Here is a 22,935-nt window from a genome sequence, read left to right as displayed (position 1 = left end):
CACGATGGCATCCAAGGCAACAAAAATAAGAACATCTGCTTATTTATACCAGATTTTCCTAAATATTAAGTTAGTGGGGAAATTGTATCGTTTTGAAGCACTTTCTGGCCTCATTATTGTGCCAAGTTGCTAAGAGAGATGAGGTAGAGACAGAATCTGACTGTCGATTTGGAGACTACCCAGGTATTTTCTTGTCTGTTACTGAGCGAAATACATCAGTTATAGCAGCACAGGTTAGACATGCCGGGCTCATCACACTACGAGATATAAGAAAGTAAAAGCCAAATACAGATAGAGTGTGTGACTTCTCTAGGTGTACAAGGATAACGAGCAGGATGGCTGCTTGAACTTCATAGGCACTCACTATCCGGGGTATGTCCAAGTTTGATACCGATGGTTTTGTTTCTCCCCTTAAATATTTTTTCTCCTTCCTTGCATGTTCGGTACGATTTCCAGAGCCTACCTACCGTTTTGTTGTTAATTGATTAAGTTGGTAGAGCAAGGAAGGAGATGCAGAAGCAAAAAAAAAGACCGGCCCGAGCCCGGGATTGAACCGGGGACCTCGCGCATTAAAGATGCTCAGGGTTGAACCCTAAGCGCGAATCATACCACTAGACCACCCGGGCGGTTATTGCGAGTCAAGAAAAATTGTTAATACATATTCTTTTTCCTCACACAATCTATAAGGCACCCAGGTGAGGATAGGTACTGTTTTGTATCCAACTTTAAATAGCCTATGTTGTACGGTCGCCAGGTACTGTGGTTGGGCGTAGGCACCGTAACGTATTCGGTAAGCGAGCTGGCCACCCCAACCAACTTCTTAATTTAAAATGCATTTTTCTCATATAGCTGGGCATCTATTAATCTTATGCCCTATTTCTCCACAACCACTACACTTTGGGGGGGCCCGTATACGTGGTTGTAAAGCCGGCGAAGGGCTTCTTCGTGGAGGGAGAGGAGGTACTTCAATTGCTTCCACCGGCTCAGTAATCAATTGAGAAGCTTCTTGAACTGAGAGGCCTTCTTCAGCAGGTATCTGCCTCTGGGATCTAGTACGCTTTTGCTTCTGCTTCTCGTTGGCGGCGCGTAAATCCTTGTTTTCTTTAGCGAGTAAGATAGCACATTGCATTGTAAGACGGAAGCCTTTTATAAGCTGGTTTAATGCACGATCTGTGTCAGGGTGCGGGCTGGCAGGACGGTATGATAGGAGATGACTGGTAGGAACATGTCATAACAGATCAGATTCCCATTGACAGGTACAGGCAGGGGCAGGCTATTATACAAGACGTAGCTCGAAGAGCTACAACAGAACTGAAGTTCAGATAAACAGGTCGGAGATCACGTGTCGTGATCTTCCTCTTACTAAGCATCACGGTTCGCACCGTGACAATAGGCGCCCACGACGCCTAAGGCCCGTGTGCCCCAAGGGTAGGGCCCGTCCATGGGCGTGTCCATAGGGCCTATTTCCCGCTTGTATAAGGCCCGTGGGCAGTGCCCACCCGCCCGTCCACAGGCGATGTCGCAGTCTAGTTAGATCCTCTTCTTCTTAGCATTATCTACCAAGTAGGTCTAAAGTTCCTTAGATCTGATCTTAAAAGAAGGTAGATTAGTCTAAATAGAGGGCTCCTACCTTCCTCTAGCTCTATTATGTAGTTAGAAGTCTTTGTCCTTAGAAGGGTCCCCGCTTTTTTATAATCGAATATTTTAAGATACACTTCTAATTTAGGGGGAAATCCTTAACCGATCTAAGTATAAATCCCCACTATATTTATTTAGGTAGTTTAATTAAGGCGTAGATAACTACCAAAAAACCAAAGGGTTCCCGGCCTGAATAGAAAACTAAAACTGATTAATTTCGATTCTGTTTATCAGGGGCTCTTGAACTAAAATAAGAAAATATCTTGCATCACCGCCCGGGTGGTCTAGTGGTATGATTCGCGCTTAGGGTTCAACCCTGAGCATCTTTAATGCGCGAGGTCCCCGGTTCAATCCCGGGCTCGGGCCGGTCTTTTTTTCCCTCTTTTTTGGGCTCTTCCTTACTAATTCAACAATAAAAAAACACTCCAGTTAATCAGATATGCAGTTATTCACATACATCGTGCGTGACTCTTAGATTAACCACCAGAAGAATGTCAACCATGCTCGAATAAAGTTGCTAACATTCACATCACCTCTACTATATGCTCGTGGTATAGTGCTTGGGATGGAGATATAGGTCATGGAAGCATTGATAAAAAAAATTGATAATTGGCGCAGAAGTGGGTTGGAAGAAGGTAGTTCACTAGGTGTAAAATTAAAAATGGAACATTTTGTTTGACCAAGTCTCAAGTATACGTGACAAAAGTGCTTTGGGTTTTGTTGGTGGTTTACCAGATGGGAGCATGGAGGTGCATGGAAAATCGAAGGACATCTGAAGAGAGTATGCAAATACAAATATAATAACACACGCCGTCTTTAATAATCAAAATGTACCTTGGTAACTAACTAGTTAGGGCTTTTTGACGATGTAATCCAGAATCAATGAGGTCATCAGAAGAACATAGGGCATAAACAGTTGAAGCGGCAGAAATGTTGGCTGGATTCCTATTAAGAAGGCAGTACAGAAAAATCTGGCAGGGGTGAGCAACAACTTTAACAACACACATTTTATCTTATATGTATTTTTTGGCACTCAACTTATCAACTGCCCGGGTGGTCTAGTGGTATGATTCGCGCTTAGGGTTCAACCCTGAGCATCTTTAATGCGCGAGGTCCCCGGTTCAATCCCGGGCTCGGGCCAGTTTCCTTTTTTGCCCTTTTTTCGCATTTGTCTATCTACACCACATGGATAGCTCAGTTACAATGTCTTTCTAGATATTGAAGATGGGAACGCTCAAGCAGTATGCTCTCTGGCATACGTCGATTCAGCAGTCGCAAACGAACTTCATACCCTTCATGGCAAACCAAGGCAACCGGGACAGTAAACCAAGGGGAGAAGGGGGCTCATCAAGAGAGGTGTAGGAGTTTGTTTTGTCAATCTGTAAACTACTTACTACTCGTAACCTCCGAAACACCAATTTCACTAACTCATTTACATACTATCCGCCTGCATAAATGAGAGGACAGGTGCATGCGCATAGGGGAGACCTCGTCCCCCACTAAAATATGACGACACTTCTCATTTAGATGTTCTCTCTGTTCTCGCTTTTACAAAGGCGGGAAAAGGCTTAAGTTATGTGTATAAAATTGAGTACTTTATGAAGTAGTAGGGTTTCCTTATATGCATAAGAATGTGTTTATCAAATATAATAAACGGCCAATGGAATAGGTGAACCAAAAAATTGCTGGAAGCATGTTTAAATTTACCGTTGTCTCCACATCGAAAATGTCATTGCCATGGTAAGACCAGCTATAAAGATCTGTAACCCTCGTGAATCGTGAACAAGTTGCAACCCTCTCTAGTTGAAGCCAACAGAAATATGGCGTGCTAAATGGAATGACAATTCCTGGATAAAACGTGTCAGTTGCAGCAGATATCAAAAGGTTTGTATATACTAAATCAGATGTGAATGTAACATAGGAAAGACTAGAATTCGCAAAGGCTATATAGTTTGCTCCACACGTTCGAGGAGCGATTCGCCAAGGCCTTACAGAGAGATAGGTTGTGGGTCACGTCTCTAACTGAGCCATCCAAAAAAACTACTACAACTCCGTATGGAGTAGATAATCCCACAATGCAATATACATGCAAGGCACGCAACATGGTCAACATAGCGCTCGCTATCGGAAGCCCATTATAGAGGAGGGTAACAGACCGGAGACAGAATTTACTTGCAAAAGGACTCGGCCAAAAGGGAAACTGTCTGCGTCTCAGCTAGGCAATGGTATATCTACTTGAAAACTCAATACAACGCTACCTATATCTTGTACGTATTTAAATACGGAGTGAATAGATTGAGACAAAAAATAGACGGGCCAAATGCTTAATGAAGAATTAGAAAGCCCAAAAAGACTGGCCCGAGCCCGGGATTGAACCGGGGACCTCGCGCATTAAAGATGCTCAGGGTTGAACCCTAAGCGCGAATCATACCACTAGACCACCCGGGCAGTTGTTTATATTGAAGAAGATGAATTTGCTTATACAAATCCAATGTCTTTTAATTCCTAAAGTCCACTTGATCCGGATCTTCCCAAATTTGCAACCCTGCCCAGTAACACCCTAAGCTCCATCGAACTCAAGGATAGCTAAATTTTCCATCCACACAAGCATTAACTATTCTTGATTTTGTTTAGCACCTCTGGTGATAGCCTCCGCAATACCACGTGGAGCTGCGACTTCTTTAGGATCTGTGCTCTAGGACCTGTGGCTAGATTTCATGCCGCCACATCATCCAGAGAGATCGCGTATAGGATATCTGTTATGCTTTAAGACACGAGCTGTAAAATCTTGATATAAGGCAGCCCTCTCATTTCTAAGCTTGGTTCTACGATGACGTTGCTCTCTTCTGCCTATTTTTACTTCTCGCATAGCGTGACTGGTCTAAACAGCCATAGGTATTCTTGAATTTAGCCAAGCTTCTCGTACGGTTCCTCGACTTTTTTAATTGACTGTTGAATTGTAAAGGATCAAATAACTCTTGGGATGGTTAAGACTGTTGAATATCTCGTCACTGCTCTCTTTACATCTTCAAGTAAGCCCGGCCCTTCACCTTTCTAGTGGAACAGTACTTAGCTTTGTTGGATGCTGCCTTATTACCGCCTCTAGCACAAGATGCTTCTTTGAGAAGGTCCGACTTCGTTATATGTTAACTTATGTCAGACCCCTAGATTCACATGCCGTGCTTCTGAGAGACCTACTGGCATCTAACTGGCACATTGACATCATTAGATTGATCAAATCCAACTTAAAAAGATTCTGCTTCAAGAGTGTTCTCCTACTGCGAAACGAAAATAGCCATTGGAGCCAATTCTTTTCAGAGTTACCATGTCGCACGCATCGCCCTGAAGGTTACTGAGAAATTTGACGACCTGTCAACGGGCTAGGAAGAAAAGCTTAGCCAAGAAAATCAGTGCTTCAAGCCAACAGAGGACTTAAGGAGGAGAGAAGACGAATAGGGGAGGGAAAAAATTAAGACAAACAGGCAATAACCAGCCTGGGTAGGTAGGTAGGTGGGTAGATTTAATTAACGTCCGGCTGGGAGCAAGCGAAAGCTTGCTCCTACGACCTCCCATAGGGTATTGGGACGTGCAATGCTATGGTTTCTATTATACAAAGATCCTTCTCCACAGATTGCAGTTCGTGCATTCGTAAATGCGAGGGCTGAGTAGCTAGTTGGTGACAGCTGTCTCCGACGTGTGAGCCGGCCATCATGGGGGTGAGGGACCCGGGGGGTCCGGCGCTTGAAAATCTAAATAGCCTACCGCCTACTGTGCACGGGCGATATCGTAGTCTATTAATTCCTAGACGCGTTTTTGGTGGGGTGACTCGTTGGTGAACGACGTTGTTGGCAAGCAAAAGAGAAAAAGAAACCGGCCCGAGCCCGGGATTGAACCGGGGACCTCGCGCATTAAAGATGCTCAGGGTTGAACCCTAAGCGCGAATCATACCACTAGACCACCCGGGCAGTTGATATGTGAAGGACTTCAAGTAAGCCTATATCAACCTTAACCCTGCTCTCGTCACCGAAAGTCTTTCCTGTGTTCAGCAGGACCAACAATTTTACCATACTGTTGTTGGTTTGAGTGTCTAGTTTTGGAGTAACACGTTCCTTTATGGGTTGGGGGAATGCTGGACAATTTGTGAGTAGAAGGTGGTTGGACACACTCCTCATCAGGTCATTATATGTCTCGGGCTATCAGATGCTGGGGATGCGCAATACATGGTAGACCTGGTCTTCACCGCTAGGGATGTTAGGCATGTCCACAGATAGAGCAGGAGTCCCAGACGACAGGGTTGGTGGTGCCCTTCCTAGTTGTTCGGGAGATGGGAGGAAATAATCGTGCCATGTGCCCAGCCTACCATCCCTGTGTTGGTGCACCCCATTCGACAATAAACCCCAATCAACGATAAATTTTGAAACATGTACACCTTGCATAGCGTGCCTAAATAATTGATACAAATATCTTAAAATATTTTTAGAATTGAGTTTGCTTACTCCGCTGCATATACAAGGAAACCCGAAGGGTATACGTTGCATAAAAGGGAACCAGTTAACCTAATATCCGCATACAATAGTCGTAGATAAATTATAACTGAAGCAAGAGAACATTGAAGGTCAACGTATTATTTTTATACATGGGGTTTTTTTTTAAACACTGCTCACTTTTGTATACATACAAACTTATTTAGCAAGCTCAAGGGTTGAGAAATATGGATTTTATGAATTTGCAGTGCTTGTACCGTTTTTATGGGCGCGTCATGCATGATGTGACTGATTTTGTAATTTTGTCGTTCACTCGGGCGCACCAACTTAGTGATGGTGTTGTAGACACATTAAAATAAATCAATACACACCAACTGCCCGGGTGGTCTAGTGGTATGATTCGCGCTTAGGGTTCAACCCTGAGCATCTTTAATGCGCGAGGTCCCCGGTTCAATCCCGGGCTCGGGCCAGTTTCCTTTTTTTCCACGCACTTTTCAATTTTTTTTCTTCAGTGGTAAACTAATTTTACGCAAGGTTAGTTTAAATTTTATACCTCTATAATCGTGTCAAGCGCCCAACACACCTTCGTGTACAACATATTGGTGCGCCCCACTTAACGACAATTCTCACTTAACGATAATTTTTCAAGTTCATATTAACTTTCTTAGCGTTTCACACTCTACCACGATGGCCGATCAAGTTAAAACTCTCGAGGATCGAATTTTTAAGGGTATCAAAATGTTTCGTCAAGCTAAAAATTCTAAAATCGCCCCGTTGGTGCGGGAATTTAGGGTTCTATACTAGCTACCGCCGCGCCCTATTGTTACGCACTGCCTAACTGGTCACAGTTATGTTAGAAGCTTTCCTGGTTATACTTGCCTGTGCTGATCCTCCAACGTCAACGATCTGTCTCTCAACCGAGCTGTTGCTGCGCACAGTCTTAATTCAGCCTAAGTCCTTTTGAGGGTATCGAGGAACGATGCCAGGTAGAGCGCCGAGTAGATCTATACTAGACTTCAGCAAAGCTCGAAAGGCTCGAAAAGCCCGAAACCCGACCCGACTCAACCCTCAAAAGGGTCGGGTTTCGAGCTTTTCGAGCTTTGCGGAAGTCTAATCGGGACGAAGTCGTTACCGTTAGTGCTCGCAAAGTAGGATATAGAGATGAAATTAACCACCTAGGAGCTGATTTCGAGTGCGATAACTCTCTTGTCGTCCTTACAAGAGGCGACGAAGGTGTCCACCGTCTTAGCGAAGGTCTTAAAGACCTCCCTTAGGAGTTTGGCCTCTCGGGCCTTCGCGTCCAGCCGCTCGGTGATGGCAGCAGAGGCGGACATGGTTGTGGTTGCGGTTGTGGAGCTGGCACCTTTTAGGAGAGGACCGGGGGGCTGCTAGCCCTTAGGTGCTTTCATCCGTTTTCCAGCGCGCGTGTTGAGGTTGGTAGGGGAGGAGGGATCAGGAGGCCGAGTGTATTCGGCATTTCGCGCGTCCATGGGACGATCGGGGGTGGATGGACCAACCATGAAGGAGGGTCACCGGAAGGGTTAAGCAATTAAAATAGAGACAGTCTGGGAGTCTGGGAGCCTTTTCTCAAAGGTGCCCCTATTTCGCAGATGGTTGTAAAGGTATAACCAGCCTGGGCCTAGGCGCCACAACTACTTTCTCGTCATACTGCATCTATCTTGTGCTTTTTGTTTAAGTTGGACTTTTTGGCAGGAATCAAGTTATTGCAGTCGTCCGTGTAGAAAGAGCCGGGAATGAAACTCCGAGGATCGTATTAGCGGAGGCTGAAAGTTGTTGTTGGACGTCTTAGCCATTTTTCCGTGCTCGTAACGGAGTTTAGGATCTCTATCAATGTTAGGACCTGGGGATCTTTCCAAGCCAAGGGAAAAGGATTTTGCACCGAAGGTCCAAGAAAGAATCCTTGGAGAACTGGAGGAATCATGTTTAACCCAAGATTCGATCAAGGTTTCCCGTCCTTTTTTAGCCTGTTATAGGCCTCCAAAATGCTCCCTGGAAGTGATAGGAAAGTGCAACACAGTGTCATTTCCAGAAAATTGAGAGCCACGGCACGAGTAGTGTGCATGATAGCCGAGTATCTGTTGGTACTTCCCTGAGCTTGAGCCAGTTCGCTGCTCGATACCCTTGTCCCTGCACAATGACATAATAATACAGTCTGCTCCTAGACCCGCACAGAATCGCCCGATTGGGGAATTGGATACGATTTGGTGGTTTCTCAGACTGACCAGGATAGGCATCTCAGTATTCGTGGGTTCTTGAGTCAGTGACGATATCTACGTAGCCTCCATTGGGCCCCAAAAATTATTTGACGAAGACAGCTGCATGCGATTTCTTGTACCTGTTTTTGTAATATTTCAACCTTTTCAAGTACGATGACTTTAGAATCGTATTCTGCAACTCCTTCAAAACTAACATTATTGTATTGTTCTATCATTAGGTCTATTGTTTCATTGCCCCCGAATTATGTCCAAATCGGGACTTTTGTTTCTCCACCAACAAATATCAGGCTGCCCAGGGTTCTAAAATTTTTGATGAAGAGAAAGAAGAAAAAACATGAACAACAACTTCTAGCCCCGAGTAAGTCTTGCACGCAGTGCTGCCCCAAAGAAGTAGAAGATATACGGGATGAAAACCATACCAACACCAATGAAAGCAAGCAGCCAAGAAGCCCACTGCAAACCAAGACGATCATACATCTGCGTGGTGAACAGTGGGAAAGCTGCACCACCACCAGAGCGCAGGAAGACTTTGGCCGCCAAAGCCGACGCAGCGTACTTCTGGTACGAATCAATGATATAATTATTCACTGAATAGTAGCACAACACCATGCCGAAGCCAAAGGCAATACCCGACGAAGCAGGTCCGACCCAGATGATATGTTTGTAGGAGGTAGCGCCCAAGATGAAGAAGGCAATCGGGATTAAAGGTGCCCCAAGCAGGGCCGCGTAGAGTCGATCTTCTGGTGTTGGAGATCGCATACTGCAGATCTTCTTGAACTTGCCCTCAATGGTGGGAGTGACAACCAGAGCGAAGCCGGCACCGATCAGAATGGGAATGAACATGAGTCCGACCTGGCCGTCGTTGTAGCCATAAAGCTTGGGGAAGATCACTGGGTATGCGAAGAAGAAGGCGTAGAGCATTGCGTAGATCAGCACGATATACATGCACATTAGGTCAAGAACGGGCTCGGTCATGATCATAGTGATGGGTCGGATCAGACTTGTGCGAGCGATTTCGCTGAATGTGAGCTTCGTCTTTTCTTGCTCGGTGATGATGTTTGGGTTTCCAGTTTCTTTGCGGAGTCTTGCGGCGCGGCGCTTAAGAATCACTGGAGCATATGTCTCTGGGACAAGGCCGATCAGGATCGTGATGGCACCGGCGAAGGCTAGGTTCACCCAAAAGAAAAGTTCGAGGCGGCCAGTTCCGATGTTGATCCAACCGGTCACGATGGGACCAAGCACAGGGCCACAGTAAGGTGCAGCAGCAAAGTAAGCGATAGCCATACCACGCTCTTCGATGCTCCAGATATCGGCGATGGTGCCGCCAGCGAGAGAAAGGCCCGAACTGGAGAAGACACCGCAGAGGAATCGGCATACAAGCAAGCCACCGATGTTTGGGGAGAGAGCGCATGGAATGTTGAAGATGGTATATAAAGTGAGAGAGATGATGTATACAGGTCTTCGGCCGATGATCTCGGAGAGGGGAGACCAGAGTAGAGGACCAACTGCGAATCCACAGACCATGATTGAACATGTCAGGATTGCAACTTCGAGAGAGACATTGTATTTATGTTCAATCAAACCCAATCCTCCGGTGACAATGGAGGACCCAAATGCGACACATACCACAACTGCGGAAGCCACCATAGTGATATACCAGCGATAAATGCGAGACCAGTTGTAAGGGTGTTCCGGATCATTGATGGTGAATGTTACAAACTCCGTGGAGCCCTTTCCTCCCTTTTCAATGTCTGTGTCGACCTCATTTGCTGGTGTGCCGACTTTCGTGGATGGAACAGAGCCATGAGATCGAATCTGCTCCAAGGTTGCTTGGGGAACAAGACCGGTACTGGTTTCAACGGTGTATTCTTCAGGGAACACAGGGTCCGTGTCGTGTCCAATTGCTGGGTAATTGTAATCCAACGGTTGAGGGGTTTCTGCGATGCCCCGGTTGCGGAGGCTCTCTTGGGTCTCGGCCATGGATCGGTGCTGGGGATGCAAGGGCTCTGGGGTCTCTGAGTCGTCTGGTATTGTTGGAGACATAATGATGAATGTAAGAGTCTATAGGCAAGGACTTTTGGAATTTATGGAATGGTTGTGCCAAATACGTGAAGACGACATGGCAGATACTTATACTCCCAAGGAGATGAAGGAATGACAGTATGGACCTGCAAGGCCGACTCATCTCCGAGATGGACCGGACGATCACCGGATAGTCGGTAAGGCAGAAAATGGCTCACTGAACCAGTTGCAACATGACCGGCAAAATCTCGGTCCGAGCGATCACCGAAGTGTCGACGTATCGTATCCATGGATCCAGCTGGATCTAGCTGAATCCAGCCCAACTTTAAATTTGTGATATGCCGATATACCGAACTATGATGTTTCAAATCCGATCACATCAGGGTTTTTCTTAGGCCCGATATTTTTTTGGCCGTTGGAAGTCTCTGAATTCTTTACGAGAAGCAAGGGACTTCGCCAATAGTCGACGTAGATGTGATGGGCATTCCAAATGAAAACCCCCCTTTCATAGTAATTTTCTTCTGGTCTTGAAACAAAGAAAGAAATGAGACCCATCAGTCCTCCAATCAATATCAAAAGTTTTCAAAACAGGCTGCAAAGATCACGACAAATTCTAACCTATAATGCCTGTGTGAACACAACCTATAAAATGTGACCACACCTGAGAATCCATTGAGTCTGTCTGAAGTGCTCAAATACGACCTAAGAAATTTCACTTAGAATTTTATAATAAATAACTTTCTGATGCCACAAAAAGATTCTCATTAGGCCCCATAAAATAAGCACCACTGAATCACCCTTCTACTCAATGTTTAGACTGTGGAGCAGGTCCAGTCTTAGAAGGGAAATGCCGCAATCGGTCATTCCGCTATGCCGAAAAATTTCCGGTTTGCTAAAAGTAGGTGTCTGATTCAACTACGGAGTACATATAGCCGAGAAGTGTGCTCTGTGGAGCTTCCATCAACTATATTTTTCTACATCTCATCATGTTGACCCCCCAAAAAAGCCACAGCCTCTAATGACATCAACCCAGACTTACCCAGCACCTCGTTCTCACCTTCTTTCACATGCTTTCGCCATAGAGGTGTCGGTGCAAGCGCTCTTTCTACCTTTTCCCATGATATCTTTGGTACATCATTTTTAATGCTTTTACCAAGGCCTGACTGCTTAGCACGAATTCCGTATCGCCTTATAAATAAAGCGAGAACGATGGGCAATTTTGTGTGTGATATGAGGATGATGCACTTGCTGGTGACGAGATCACGTTACTTGATCGCCCAACAATTTTCGAATCAGGCTGTAAAGGTCGATTCCTTCTTCAATTTGAGTCTGGATCTTTACATTGCATTGACTCATCACAGTACGTGTACGTGTAACCTTTTTCAAATGTACGTTTCCTAAAATGATAGCGAACTTAAGACGCAGATAACTTCGTTTTAAAAGGCACAGCCTGGTGTATTAACATGTTAGCCAAGTATAGGCGTCGTCTTTTTAGCTTTGGCAAAATCGAAATCAATTCGGCGACTTTTCCTTCCTGTCCTCAGAAGGTGAGAATTCTCGCAGGGATCATTTTGAAAAGTGACTATCAACGTGCGCATGTGGGGGGGGGGGGTAGAGTGAATACAGTTCGAAAATTTATTGTCACTGGTCATTTATGAAATAACATGAACAGTGCCTCGCTCCAATCCTTAAGCGGTTCGACCATGAAACTCATGCCTCCGTCTTGGGTAAAACTTGCTGCTCCTCGACCGGGGAATAAACTACATCTTCGGCAAAGTAGTTCTCAGAGTTCATGTGCCTGAACCTGATCCAGAAAATAACCGTTTGCACCGCCAGTGCAACGGCAGGAGCAGCCCAAATCCAGATCAACCACGGGTCCTTGATCGCGGGGATGAGAATCTCACCAAGAGCACTAGATAAGGCAGTCATGAAAAGGAAAATGGCAACGACCAAACCCTTCATGCTTGCTGGGGCTCGAGCGTAGGCCACCTCGTACGCTGTGACGTTGGCAAAACATTCACTTATGGCGCTGAGAGCTGTATTGGGAACCTGCCACCAGATGCTAATATCGGCGACACTGTCACAAGTCGATGAGTGAGTGCCACATGGTGAGAGCTGGTAGACTTTCCATTGGACTAGTGCACCGACAATGCCGGCTAGAGTAGCAATAGAGAAGCCAATGGTCATTCGGGTAATGGGACCGGGCTTCAACCTGCGCCGCTCTAGGAATGGGTAGATCACGAAAGTTAGGATGGGGATGACGACCATGATTGTCAGCGGGTTAAAGTTGTTGAGAACGTCGTTGGGTGCTCCGTTTGTGATCATTGAGGCCCCTTGGTTCGTGGAGACTGAGCCGATACCACCGTCGTTTAGGTTGTAAATGGGGTAAAACCAGAAGATGTCGCACGCCTCTATTAAATGAACACGACTGTTAGCATTGATCAATGTGCCTAAGGGCTTTGCTTGAAGCAAAGTGGAGGAAAGGTCGGGGAGGTATAATACCCATTGTTTTCGCAACCTTGAATACTGCGGTATCCGTCCAATTAACTTCAATTCCCTTACTGCGAAGGTTTGCGGGTTTTGCTGCATCCCAGAAGTCATTGCGCCAGAATTGGAATCTGTTCTGCACAAGGGCAGTCCATCCGATTTTGAAGGCTTCCGCGAGGTCCTTGTTTCCACTGGGAGGATGCTTTTTGGTCTTTTTATAAACAGCAAAGAGAAGGATTGGAAGCAAGAAGTAAATGATACCCGATAGCAGGAAGGAAAGCCAATAACCAACATACTTTTCCGCGTAGGTTGTCGCCAACATGTAGAAAGCACCAATGTTGACAAACATGTAGAATAGCAGCATGGTCCGATTGTTGGTGGTTTCAGGGTCGACAATGACGTTCTCGCCCGACTTGAGAGTCTTGACGTATGGCGTTTGGGATTTGTGTTGATCCAAAACAGTCGGTGAGATATTTGGCTTGAAGAGACCAGCACCGAAAGCAAGAAGTAAGAGGCCAATAACGAACGGTGGAGCCGCGTTAGATTTGCCCTTCTGGAGAACAGATGGGATCGCGCCAATAACCTGGATGATGTGGGCAACGCCGCAGATGAAAACCCCAATCACAATAGCCTTATACCGACCGATATAGGTATCTGCCCAGTAACCACCGAAGATTGGTACGATGTAAGCCAAAAAATTTGAATAGTAGCACGAGGCCAGTACTGGCTTGTAATCCCATTCCGAGAGCCCCGGCAGTCCCTTGGGTTCCACGTGGAGGAGAACCGGCTCCATTGCCACCTGTGAGTAGTAAAACTCTTTAGCAATGGCATTCCTGAAATTCGATCGAAGACATGGCTCACCTTTGGGTAATGGGAATTGGACAAAGTTGGAGAAGAGTGTCTGTGCTCCATAGTAGGAAGCGCGCTCGGCAAACTCGACCAGACAGAGGGAGAAACCGACGAAAGGCAGATTGTCGGCTACTTTACGAAGGGTGTCATTTTCCTCCTTGGTTGGAAGAGTGAATTCATCATCATAGGATTCCTGAGATTCTTGCGATGTCTGCGAGGGCCCGAGGGCTACGGCCCCGGAAGTGTCCGTGATGCGCTCAATATTGCCTGATAAGTTTCATAAGGTCAGCTTTGCATGCTGTTTGAATAGATCAGTATGGACTGCATACTCATTGAAGAATAAAAACAGTTGGACTGATGTTTGGTTGATGGATTTCTGTAGGAAATCGACAATAAATACAGAGCTCCGAGACCCAAAGTTCAGGGATTAACGGCAAATCTCCTACCTCAATCGCGTGATTGTTATGTATTTGGGAATTTTCGATTCGAGTTTTGCCCTGGACTACTAGCACTTCTCCAGCTAAAATGAAGCAATTGCGGGAGATGGCTGCAACGGCACGGCATGGTGGGGAGAAATGACGAATGGACATGGAAATGTAACACTGGCGTATCACCCGGACCCAATTAGAGCACATAGTAACGCTTGGTGATCTTTCTTATGTGTCATACGGCGCTCTGTGGAAGCCATTACGGCTGTATATTCGCAATTTCGTTCTGATCTGGAGAGCGCCTCCAACCCTAAGCACGAATGGACTACATAGTACCCTGGCACAGATACCCTGCAAGTTTTGTCTTTGAGAACAGTTTGAATTGAGGTTTTATCTCAAGCTTTCGCCTTCAGGATGCCAAGATGCCAAGATGTCAAGTTTCCCAATTTGAGGGGCTTGTCTTATCTTCCTTTGCGGCTACCCAGCGCCCAATTTGAAGCAACGGCGAACACGCCATAGGCATTCTTTATTTGCATGTATCTACCTGTAGCATTAGCGTAGCCGTGTCCTGTGTTGAAACCACCCATATTTCCATCTTTATTAACTAGGGACACAAGAATAGTCGGAGGCTTATGTGGCTTTGTTATATGTAGGATATGTTCATTCTTTTCTCGAGCTTTCTAGCCAGTCGCTTTTTTATCGTGAAAGCTCTAGTACCTGGTGCAATAGGTTATTCAATTATTTCCTCGGCCCTAAGTGCAATTCCAGGACGAAGAGCATTTGAAGAAACAATGTGTACCCGGTCCAAAGGTGACCCACCCATGAAGGGTTGCGGAGAGTGGTAGGATCAAACGCATGTGCCGGGTAGCTGGGGTATGCATGTTTCTTAGATAAATGCCGCCTTAAGTGATCTTTGGTCGCTTATTCGTGAACCCAGAGTCTGGACGAGACCGCTTTCGCTCCATTGCCTCCATTTCAGCTCTCATAATCCTTTCCTGTTCAGTCATTTTCTTAGGAGCTGCGAATATAGAGCCCTTCTTCCCAGCTAAAGGATTCTTCTTAGCCACGGCGAACACGTTCTTCGGCTTCTGTGCGCCCATTGACATTGAAATTTTAACGGGAGCGGGAGGCTCAGAGGAAGCGGCAGAGTCGGTGCTTTCTGTCGGTGCACCTGTTTCTTCTAGCGATACCGTTGTCGTTGTAGGAGGTGAAGCAGGCTTTGCATCTGTCTTCTTTGAGCCAAGCCCAAGGTTCAACGTCATTTTTTCTCCATCTTTCCTCTGCAACAATCTTGCCTCGGGTTCTGGGTCGGTCACAATACTGCTAGCCAGCGCCGCTTGCTGGGCTCGCTTAATCTGGTCCTGAATCAAGCGTTGCTCACGTTCTTCGTCTCCCTTCTCCTGGCGTTCTTTCTTTAAGATGGCCTCCCGGCGGCGAAGTGTTTCTGGACTGTTATCAATCCACGCTATAACCAATCCTTTATCAGTCTCCTCAACCCGGCATTTCCCCTCCCGGCCCAAGTAGGCCGCGAATTGTGATAAACTTTTCCATTCTATCCCCGAAGTTAGCATTGGTCCTTACTTCCCCCTTCCATCAAGACATACCCGTGCTGTTCATGTGAATGTGCTATGGGATGGTTAGCCAGAGTGAGCAGAAAAAAGTGACATGCTAGGGACGTACCTGCTTGTCGGCGACAATCTGATTATAAAAATGATTTACGTTGATAGGTTTAGTTCCATGCGTGGTTTTGAGAGTGTCGAGGAAAGTTCGCTCAAATTCGCGACTGAACTCTCTGATGTGCTTGCGTGGGTCTTCTCCAATGATCATCATCTGTCGGACTGAATCCAAAGTTAGCAGATGGTCAGGAGATCTAGGATAGTTCCGTACCATGCGCTTCAGTCATGGTGTGACATTTAAAACCGTTCTCATCCCGACATTGTTTCTCGCAGGCTTGGCAAAACCATCGAAGGCGACCCAATCCTTTGCTTTTGATCTTGTTGCCGATAGCCTTTGTACTGCCAGCCTCCGCGCGGCCCATTTTGTGTGGTGGAAAAGATTTTGAGAGAAGAGCTCCAATAAAGCGACAAGAATAGAAAGATTCTCAGGGTGAAGACGTCAAGGAGTATGATGTGTGTTCAGAAGCATTCGAAGAAAGTCTTGGGAGAAGCTTGGAAGTGGCGCAGATCTGGAACGCGATAAGCCGATTGTTACATAACGTATCACATGACCCATCCGAAGTAGGCCTAGTCCATTTTAAGCTTCCGAAATTGGTTAGTTGATTCTTTAATTCGATGTTTCTACTCCGTAGTTAAAACTAGATGTTTCTATCAACGAATGAAAATGAAAGAAGTCAAAAAGTTAGGATCGTTGAACTATTCTGACATGGAAAAAAAACCAAACTCCCCCAAATCCTACGCCTGCATCCTGAGATCGCTTTTCTACCTAGGATCATAGCGTACATTAAACAAGAAACAAATTTCGCGAAGGCGAAGGGGTTCAAATACAACAGGCGAAGAAATGTCTGATAAACCAGCATGAGTAATGAGTATACCAAGCCTGAAGGTATTACAGGATATATTCATGGATTGCAGATGGTCCGCTCTCGTTGTACTCAACCCGGCTCATGTAACCCTTGCTGAGACCCTGATCAATGACAAAGAAAACCTTGGCAGCCATTTGAGCGCCAAGGAAAACCGCTTCTTCCATTCCATGCCCACCTTGGGATGTGCCAGACGTGCCTGAGTTAACCCCAGCACTGCCACCGCTGGCGCCAGGAGCATTGCTGTTGCCCTGGTCCTTGAAGTCTGGGAAATATTCAGGAAGCTTCAGGGTCTTGACTGAGGTTGGAGTTTGGGAGTGCCCGGTTGAGCGGTAGTGTGATAGCATGCTGGGATCCATGGAGGGCGTGCCGGGCATACCGGGATTGTTGTGAGTTGCAGCCACAAGGAGAGGGTTAACCCCAGGTACCGGGGGGTGGTACATCTGGCCAGGTTGGCCAATAGGAGCCGGTGTGTTGGCACCGGTTGGAAGAGGAGTGGTAAAGTTCGAAGGAATTTCAGAGGTGAAGATGGTGCCGGATGGAGAAAGTATGAACTTTTGCGTGATGACAGCCAACAAAGCCTGTGTGAAACCTGGGTTAATGTTAGTGAAAAATCCCAAGCTCTAGGTAGCAAGAATTAAGCATACCCTTGACCTTGCTTCCACATCCAACGATAATTAAAGAGTCCCAAAGCTCGCTTCGTTTTGTGGCATCTGGGACGGCAAGAATGGTGTGGTGGATCTGAGTCGCAATGTCTTCGAGGATACCACCAGTCAGGCGGTTTCCGACCTTCGAACGCGGAGAAGTCAATAGGAAACGCTCAACGCTGACTTCAATATCCCGAGTGTGACGAATGTACTGCCGAGCACCGTGTGCTGCCGCCTTTTCTCCTTCCAACTGAACAAACTCCTCAAATTGGAAAGATGCCTTCTCTTTCTTTGAGTTAGGCAAGCGGGCTCCCTTGGGGTCAACTGCGCCTTTCTTGTTGGTGGTTTTTTCCTTCTCGACATTGGCAAGGTATTCAGTCGGGTTGCCGCTGACGATCGCGGCAACATCGAGAACACCCTCATCTTCGTCGCCGTTATCCCCCTCAACTCCCGTCTGAGTGCCATCTCCTGGGCCACGCGGAGTAGATTCATCTCCATCTGATCCGCCCGTCGAGGCAGCCGCAGCGGGGTTGGCGCCCTGGCGCGCAGTAGCAGAAGATCCAGGAAGTGGGGTCCCTGGGGGCAAAATCTCAGTGATATTGCTTCGCTTGAGCTGCTCGCACATCTCTCTGGTAAATCCCTTCGGACCAAGCAGCTCAACGAGGCGATCGGTCATAGCATCTCCACCACATCCCTCCAATGCGATTCCCCTGCCGTGTTCGTTGACTGCGAAGTCGGTCACAGCAGTGACATCGACCTTGCCTTTTCCAATATCGACAATCGTGGCTGTAGCTGTACCATAGCCGTAGCAAGCCGCAAGAGCAGGGTCCATTAGACTGAATGCGGGTGCCTTGAACTTCTCAAATACAAATTGAGTAATTGCTTCGCGATCGCGTGCAGACCAGACTGGCTGACCAATAAGCATAATAGGAGTGTGGAAAGGTGGGCTCAATGTATTGTGAATGTGAGTGAGCAGGGCGAAGAAACAGGGCCAGTCGACGATGCGCCCGTTCTCGATCGGATAGATCGCCCCTTCGTCGGAGGCCAGATCCTCCTCGTAGAAGACCTCTTCGATAGTCTTAGTTGGCTCGCCATCATCCTGGGTATTTTCGTCGGTCTTGACAGTGGTTTCTGTGGATGCGGCAGGCTCAGCGTCCTTCATCTCCACGTCCGGCTTTGGGGCATCCGTGCCATTGTTGGCCTTCACCTCTTGACGTCTCTCGTGAACACGGTGAGGCTCATATTCTCCCTTTTTCTCGGCAGGGAACATGCGGGTTGGGAACCGAAATCGTGCGGGCGTGAACGTTTCGGGCAGGCCGAGCTGCGCCAAGGTCATTTGTGAACCCGGCGCAATTAGCTAGACAGATGGGTTAGTTTTTAACAAGAAAATTGGAAGAACAAAACATACCAAGATGTGCTCATCCTTGAAGGGAGGCATCGTTATCAGTTGCAGTAGAGGGCTTTGCGACGAGTGATGACTACGCGTGGGAGCTCCGCGGTGGCTCGATTTGCGTTGGTTGCGCTTTTGTCCCATTGTGGTTTAGTGTGATTTGAGCGCATCAAAAATCACGTGCAGTGGAGTTGTTGGACGAGGAATGACATCTCCGAACATTTGGAAGATCATTGCAAGGTGACAACAGCAAACTTCGATTTACACAATCAAACAAATTGATTTAAGAACGTTGAGCCAACTGGTACAAGTAATTAAACTGTGATGTTTCATGTATTGCTAGAAAATAGTGAGAACAAATTGAAATCATATCGAAATTGTGGAATTGATCATGACACAACTATGCACTTTTGGAATATATGGCAAAGTGCACCTCATCGTCTGCACAGAACCACCTGAGCAGGACTTGTCTATGAGCTCAGGCAAAATAAGACCTGTGGGCATACTCTAAATACCATGGTGGCTGACACACTCTGCTTTCCTGTCATCTGTGCTCACTGGTGAACTGCGATTTCCTGTTATCTTCAACCGAGTTGTACTCGAAACTCTGGACGTCGGAGATATTAGTCGCCTGAATAGTTATGCTCGGTCACTAACTTGTTGTCGGTAGCCTTTGTTGAATATACGATGTATACCTTGGGGACTTCTAGAAAGAGGTAAACCATGCCTATGAAACATTCAAATCATATGCAATTGACCAATGCATTGTGCGCTGTCGCATCATTAGATAGTATATCCTGCCCACAATCCATCCTCTCAAAACAGAAGAAGAAAAATTAGAAACCATTCAGGGAAACTCCAGACCCACATTTCCTGTGGAACACACAAAACGCCATCATCCTTTCCACTCTATGACCAGCACGAGTCTTGGGTGATCCTATTCTGGGACAGCATGGTATTTATCAGTCGCTGATCGGAATAGTTCCTGCTGTTGCCGTAGAAGCTCTTCTTCTGTCAGACCACTTTGCTCCATTTTGCTCTGCTTTTTCTCTCGTGACTATAATTAAGAACCGAGGTCAGCCTATGCTCTAAGGTGTCATAATTCCAAGAAAGATGCTCACGTACCTTCAGCTGCTGCTTGTGTTCTTCGGCAACGGCGAGTACATCAGCGATATAATCACTAAAGCCAAGATCCCGTAATGCCTTCTCCACATGTTCACAAGCGATGGTCTTCTTAGCCTCCTTCTCGCTGATGTCGTTTGCTTCGGAGGAGATCAGGGTGATGAATTCGACACAACATTCCATGAGCAAGTCGCGCGCATCCTTGGAGAAGGTTTGACCAGAGCTAGGTGGTAAAATCTCGGTAATAATCTTTTGAACCGTCGCTATCACAGAGTTAAGTAAGCAAATGCTAGCAAACGCGTGTGTGAAGCCACAATTGCACAGTGGCGAAGCGGCAAAGAAGCTCACAAAAAGCTATACACATTCATGAGAACTATTGCACCGTACCTTTAGGCAGCGATAGATCATCGTTTGCTATTCACGCACATGTCAGCAGGTTGCGTGTAGGCGGCCAAGATCTAGAGATCACTTACAGTTGAATTCTCGGTCGGACATGGCGAATCAGATGATTTGGTGACAGTCGATTCAAAAACAAGTGCCAGATCTTAAGGAAGAAGTGTAAAAAGGGATGCTTTAATTTCTTTGATCTTTTGCGTGGGGCTCAAAGTTTCAAGGCCCATCGCAGGCGCGCGACGGAGTTAAGTACAATTTCTTGCCGGCAGAATTATACCGCTTTGGATCACATAAAGTGCGCTGAATTTTTTTTTTCCAATTTTCGTTTTCATTAGTCTTCACTCTTCTCCAACTACCTTGGAAAGGGTCTTTCAAACGAGATCGACTCTTTCCAAGGCCACACACTAATGGTAAGCTCTTGCTTGAATTTTTTTTTTCAATTTCTACATGATGAACTTTGCTTGTCGCCCCTATCATACATTCCATGGTGACCTTACCTGTCCTAGCCAAACGGACTATCTGAACTTTTTATCAAATCTGCCTATTTGCATCGTCAAATTTTGAAGCCATTGCTAACTTTGATGAAGAATCAAACAGGAGATGAATCTTATTGATGCAGTTTGGAACTTGTTTCTGCTTGGATTACATTCGTGGATCACAATTGGAGGGAAAGGAATTCTTTCACACATCTGTATCTAAAGGTATGCTTCAATGTTTGCCAAATTTTCAACTCCAATTACATGATGTATACCCTTACATTCCATGCTAAACATGAAGGTGCACTGCATCTGATGCTTATAAATGTATTGCTTTTCATCTTTCGACTGACTTGTAAACAATCGTTGCTTTGAATCTTGCACTCAGTGTTCTATGGCGATCGTTACTGACTTGCTACAAAGAAAACAGATTTGAATTTTTTTGAATTAGCTATCAATAACTACTTTTAACTACTTATTCCTGGAAAAGCTCAAGCTCCTTGTCGTTCCATCTGCAAGTTATTATATCAGCATCTTTTTTCGCGTATCTGTGGGATAGGACATACGTATAGAACCGACCGCTGATTTCCTTCGGCGCATCGAGTACTAGCTTGGCCATGACATGGCCGGGCTGTTCGGGCTTGAGGAGCTTGCCGTCTTTGTAGACTCCAGTAAACTTGGAGTGCATTTCGGCGTCCAGTGCTGTAGCATGGTCCTCCCGCAGAGTGCGCTGCATCTCAGTGTCAACCATACCGGGTCTGATAGACACGGAGGTGACGTCAGGTTCTTCAGCACCCAAGCTCATAGCAAAGTTGTTCATGGCGGCTTTTGTGGCAGCATAGAGAGCCCAACCACGGTAGCCGGTGACTGCTGCACCGGAAGACGTGAAGATAATTTTCCCCTTGGATTCACGGAGAGCTGGGAGAGCCGCTTTGGCCTAGGTTCTGTTAGTAGGGCATGGTAGATTTAATGTAGGTCCCATACAAAAGCAACCAAGCTGATAAAGTTGATGTCAAAGCCTTCCTTCCACTGCTGCGGATCGGCGTCGGAGATTTTGCCGATCTGACCTAGGAGGCCGTGGTTAAGGACCATTCCATCGAGCTGACCGAAGGTCTTGATAGCTGTGTCGACGGCCTGTTGGGCAAGAGAGAAGTCTGACAGGTCGCCATTCAAGACTGCCACTTGTTTGCCATATTGCCCCTTGAGCTTTTGGAGGGGTTCAACGCTGCGGGCTACCACCACCACATTGTGGGATTGAGGTGCTGTGAGCAGATACTTGGCCACAGCAAGACCGATACCTAGAGAAGTTGACATCAGTATATGGCCATGCATGCGATTCTGAGGGGCGGTACCTCTTGAAGCTCCTGTGACAATGATGGTCTTGGCCATTTCGATAAATGCTATAGTGGTGTTAGTGGTACGAAGTTTCTAGCAGAAATCAACGCCGAGACAGAGAAAGGAGAAAGGGAAGCCGAGCATGGAATAACAGTAGCAAGGAGTATGCTTGACAGAAGCTTTCGGCATTGCTTTGTATGTCGAGAGACTCATTAAACATGCTCAAGCTGTCTCGGGCTTATGGGCGAAGAAAGATGACTAAAGAGCTTTATAAAGCAACTCACTCAAGCCCTGAGGAACTCTGGATCGGCGCCTTCGGCAGCTCGTATGACTTACTTTCAAATTTAACTTGCAGATGTCTTTGTTGCTGAATTTCAATTATGACAATGAATAACAATGAATAACAATGTGAACCTTGGGAGATCCGTGGACAATGACAGAGTACCGTAAAAGGTTTAGTGCGGTGCTTATTAATTTTTAAGCCACAGGAGGGGTTCTGAAGGGTAGACGTCGTGTTGTACACCGTTTACCAAGTAGTTGTACGGAACAGTGTAGATGGAATAGAACCTAGAGGCATGAGCTTGAGCTATGATCGAAGAATTCTCTCAAATTGGAATAGAAAAACAACCCAATCAACGCATTCTCCGTCGACAGGTGGTTTCCCCAATGAATAGCTCTCGGACTGTGTGATCCTGGCTCTGGAAAACACTAACTTTAATAAACACTTTAGTTTAAAGAACTATATCTAAATTTCAAGTGGTTGTCAGATGGGTGGTATGTATAGTGCACAGTTACAAAGTGCATTGTGTATTATGCAGCCGAACATCTAATAGTGAAGCGAATGGAAAATAGAGCCGTTCATGATTTCAGAGAAGCGATTCGAGGGTT

The 22,935-nt window shown here is 46.3% G+C and overlaps 6 protein-coding genes and 6 non-coding genes across 12 annotated transcripts; 3 read left to right on the top strand and 9 right to left on the bottom strand.

Annotated features, from left to right (window-relative positions):
• Positions 1–533: 533 nt before the first annotated feature.
• Positions 534–626, bottom strand: Pdw03_tRNA18. Its single transcript has one exon. It is a non-coding gene; the product is annotated as a tRNA-Pro (tRNA).
• A 1,285-nt stretch (positions 627–1,911) lies between these two features.
• Positions 1,912–2,004, top strand: Pdw03_tRNA39. The gene has a single exon. It is a non-coding gene; the product is annotated as a tRNA-Pro (tRNA).
• A 681-nt stretch (positions 2,005–2,685) lies between these two features.
• Pdw03_tRNA40 lies at positions 2,686–2,778 on the top strand. The gene has a single exon. It is a non-coding gene; the product is annotated as a tRNA-Pro (tRNA).
• Positions 2,779–3,993: 1,215 nt separating this feature from the next.
• Positions 3,994–4,086, bottom strand: Pdw03_tRNA17. Its single transcript has one exon. It is a non-coding gene; the product is annotated as a tRNA-Pro (tRNA).
• A 1,424-nt stretch (positions 4,087–5,510) lies between these two features.
• Positions 5,511–5,603, bottom strand: Pdw03_tRNA16. Its single transcript has one exon. It is a non-coding gene; the product is annotated as a tRNA-Pro (tRNA).
• An 895-nt stretch (positions 5,604–6,498) lies between these two features.
• Pdw03_tRNA41 lies at positions 6,499–6,591 on the top strand. Its single transcript has one exon. It is a non-coding gene; the product is annotated as a tRNA-Pro (tRNA).
• Positions 6,592–7,131: 540 nt separating this feature from the next.
• Pdw03_4688 (uncharacterized protein) lies at positions 7,132–7,456 on the bottom strand (the record flags this gene model as incomplete). Its single annotated transcript, XM_066100809.1, has 2 exons — positions 7,132–7,232; positions 7,342–7,456. The coding sequence occupies 2 exons, from the start codon at positions 7,454–7,456 to the stop codon at positions 7,132–7,134; spliced, it is 216 nt and encodes a 71-aa protein (XP_065956209.1).
• A 1,251-nt stretch (positions 7,457–8,707) lies between these two features.
• Pdw03_4687 (MFS multidrug transporter, putative) lies at positions 8,708–10,402 on the bottom strand (the record flags this gene model as incomplete). Its single annotated transcript, XM_014675419.1, has 1 exon — positions 8,708–10,402. One exon carries the CDS (start codon positions 10,400–10,402, stop codon positions 8,708–8,710), a length of 1,695 nt encoding a protein of 564 aa, XP_014530905.1.
• A 1,689-nt stretch (positions 10,403–12,091) lies between these two features.
• Pdw03_4686 (Major facilitator superfamily domain, general substrate transporter) lies at positions 12,092–14,281 on the bottom strand (the record flags this gene model as incomplete). The annotated part of the gene is made up of 7 exons (XM_066100808.1): positions 12,092–12,792; positions 12,884–13,522; positions 13,593–13,667; positions 13,730–13,984; positions 14,047–14,093; positions 14,164–14,214; positions 14,277–14,281. 7 exons carry the CDS (start codon positions 14,279–14,281, stop codon positions 12,092–12,094), a joined length of 1,773 nt encoding a protein of 590 aa, XP_065956208.1.
• A 766-nt stretch (positions 14,282–15,047) lies between these two features.
• On the bottom strand, positions 15,048–16,183 carry Pdw03_4685 (Zinc finger, C2H2-type; the record flags this gene model as incomplete). Its single annotated transcript, XM_014675421.1, has 4 exons — positions 15,048–15,697; positions 15,750–15,771; positions 15,826–15,983; positions 16,033–16,183. The coding sequence occupies 4 exons, from the start codon at positions 16,181–16,183 to the stop codon at positions 15,048–15,050; spliced, it is 981 nt and encodes a 326-aa protein (XP_014530907.1).
• Positions 16,184–16,710: 527 nt separating this feature from the next.
• Pdw03_4684 (Chromatin remodeling complex subunit (Arp9), putative) lies at positions 16,711–18,865 on the bottom strand (the record flags this gene model as incomplete). The annotated part of the gene is made up of 3 exons (XM_014675422.2): positions 16,711–17,276; positions 17,332–18,688; positions 18,740–18,865. The coding sequence occupies 3 exons, from the start codon at positions 18,863–18,865 to the stop codon at positions 16,711–16,713; spliced, it is 2,049 nt and encodes a 682-aa protein (XP_014530908.2).
• Positions 18,866–19,658: 793 nt separating this feature from the next.
• On the bottom strand, positions 19,659–20,338 carry Pdw03_4683 (Histone-fold; the record flags this gene model as incomplete). The annotated part of the gene is made up of 4 exons (XM_014675423.1): positions 19,659–19,778; positions 19,847–20,106; positions 20,231–20,257; positions 20,317–20,338. The coding sequence occupies 4 exons, from the start codon at positions 20,336–20,338 to the stop codon at positions 19,659–19,661; spliced, it is 429 nt and encodes a 142-aa protein (XP_014530909.1).
• Between the last annotated feature and the right edge of the window lie 2,597 nt (positions 20,339–22,935).

This window comes from Penicillium digitatum, chromosome 1, assembly GCF_016767815.1.
Source record: "Penicillium digitatum chromosome 1, complete sequence".
NCBI lineage: Eukaryota > Fungi > Ascomycota > Eurotiomycetes > Eurotiales > Aspergillaceae > Penicillium > Penicillium digitatum.
Note: the sequence above shows the minus strand (reverse complement) of the source record. Positions and strands in the feature narration are given on the sequence as shown.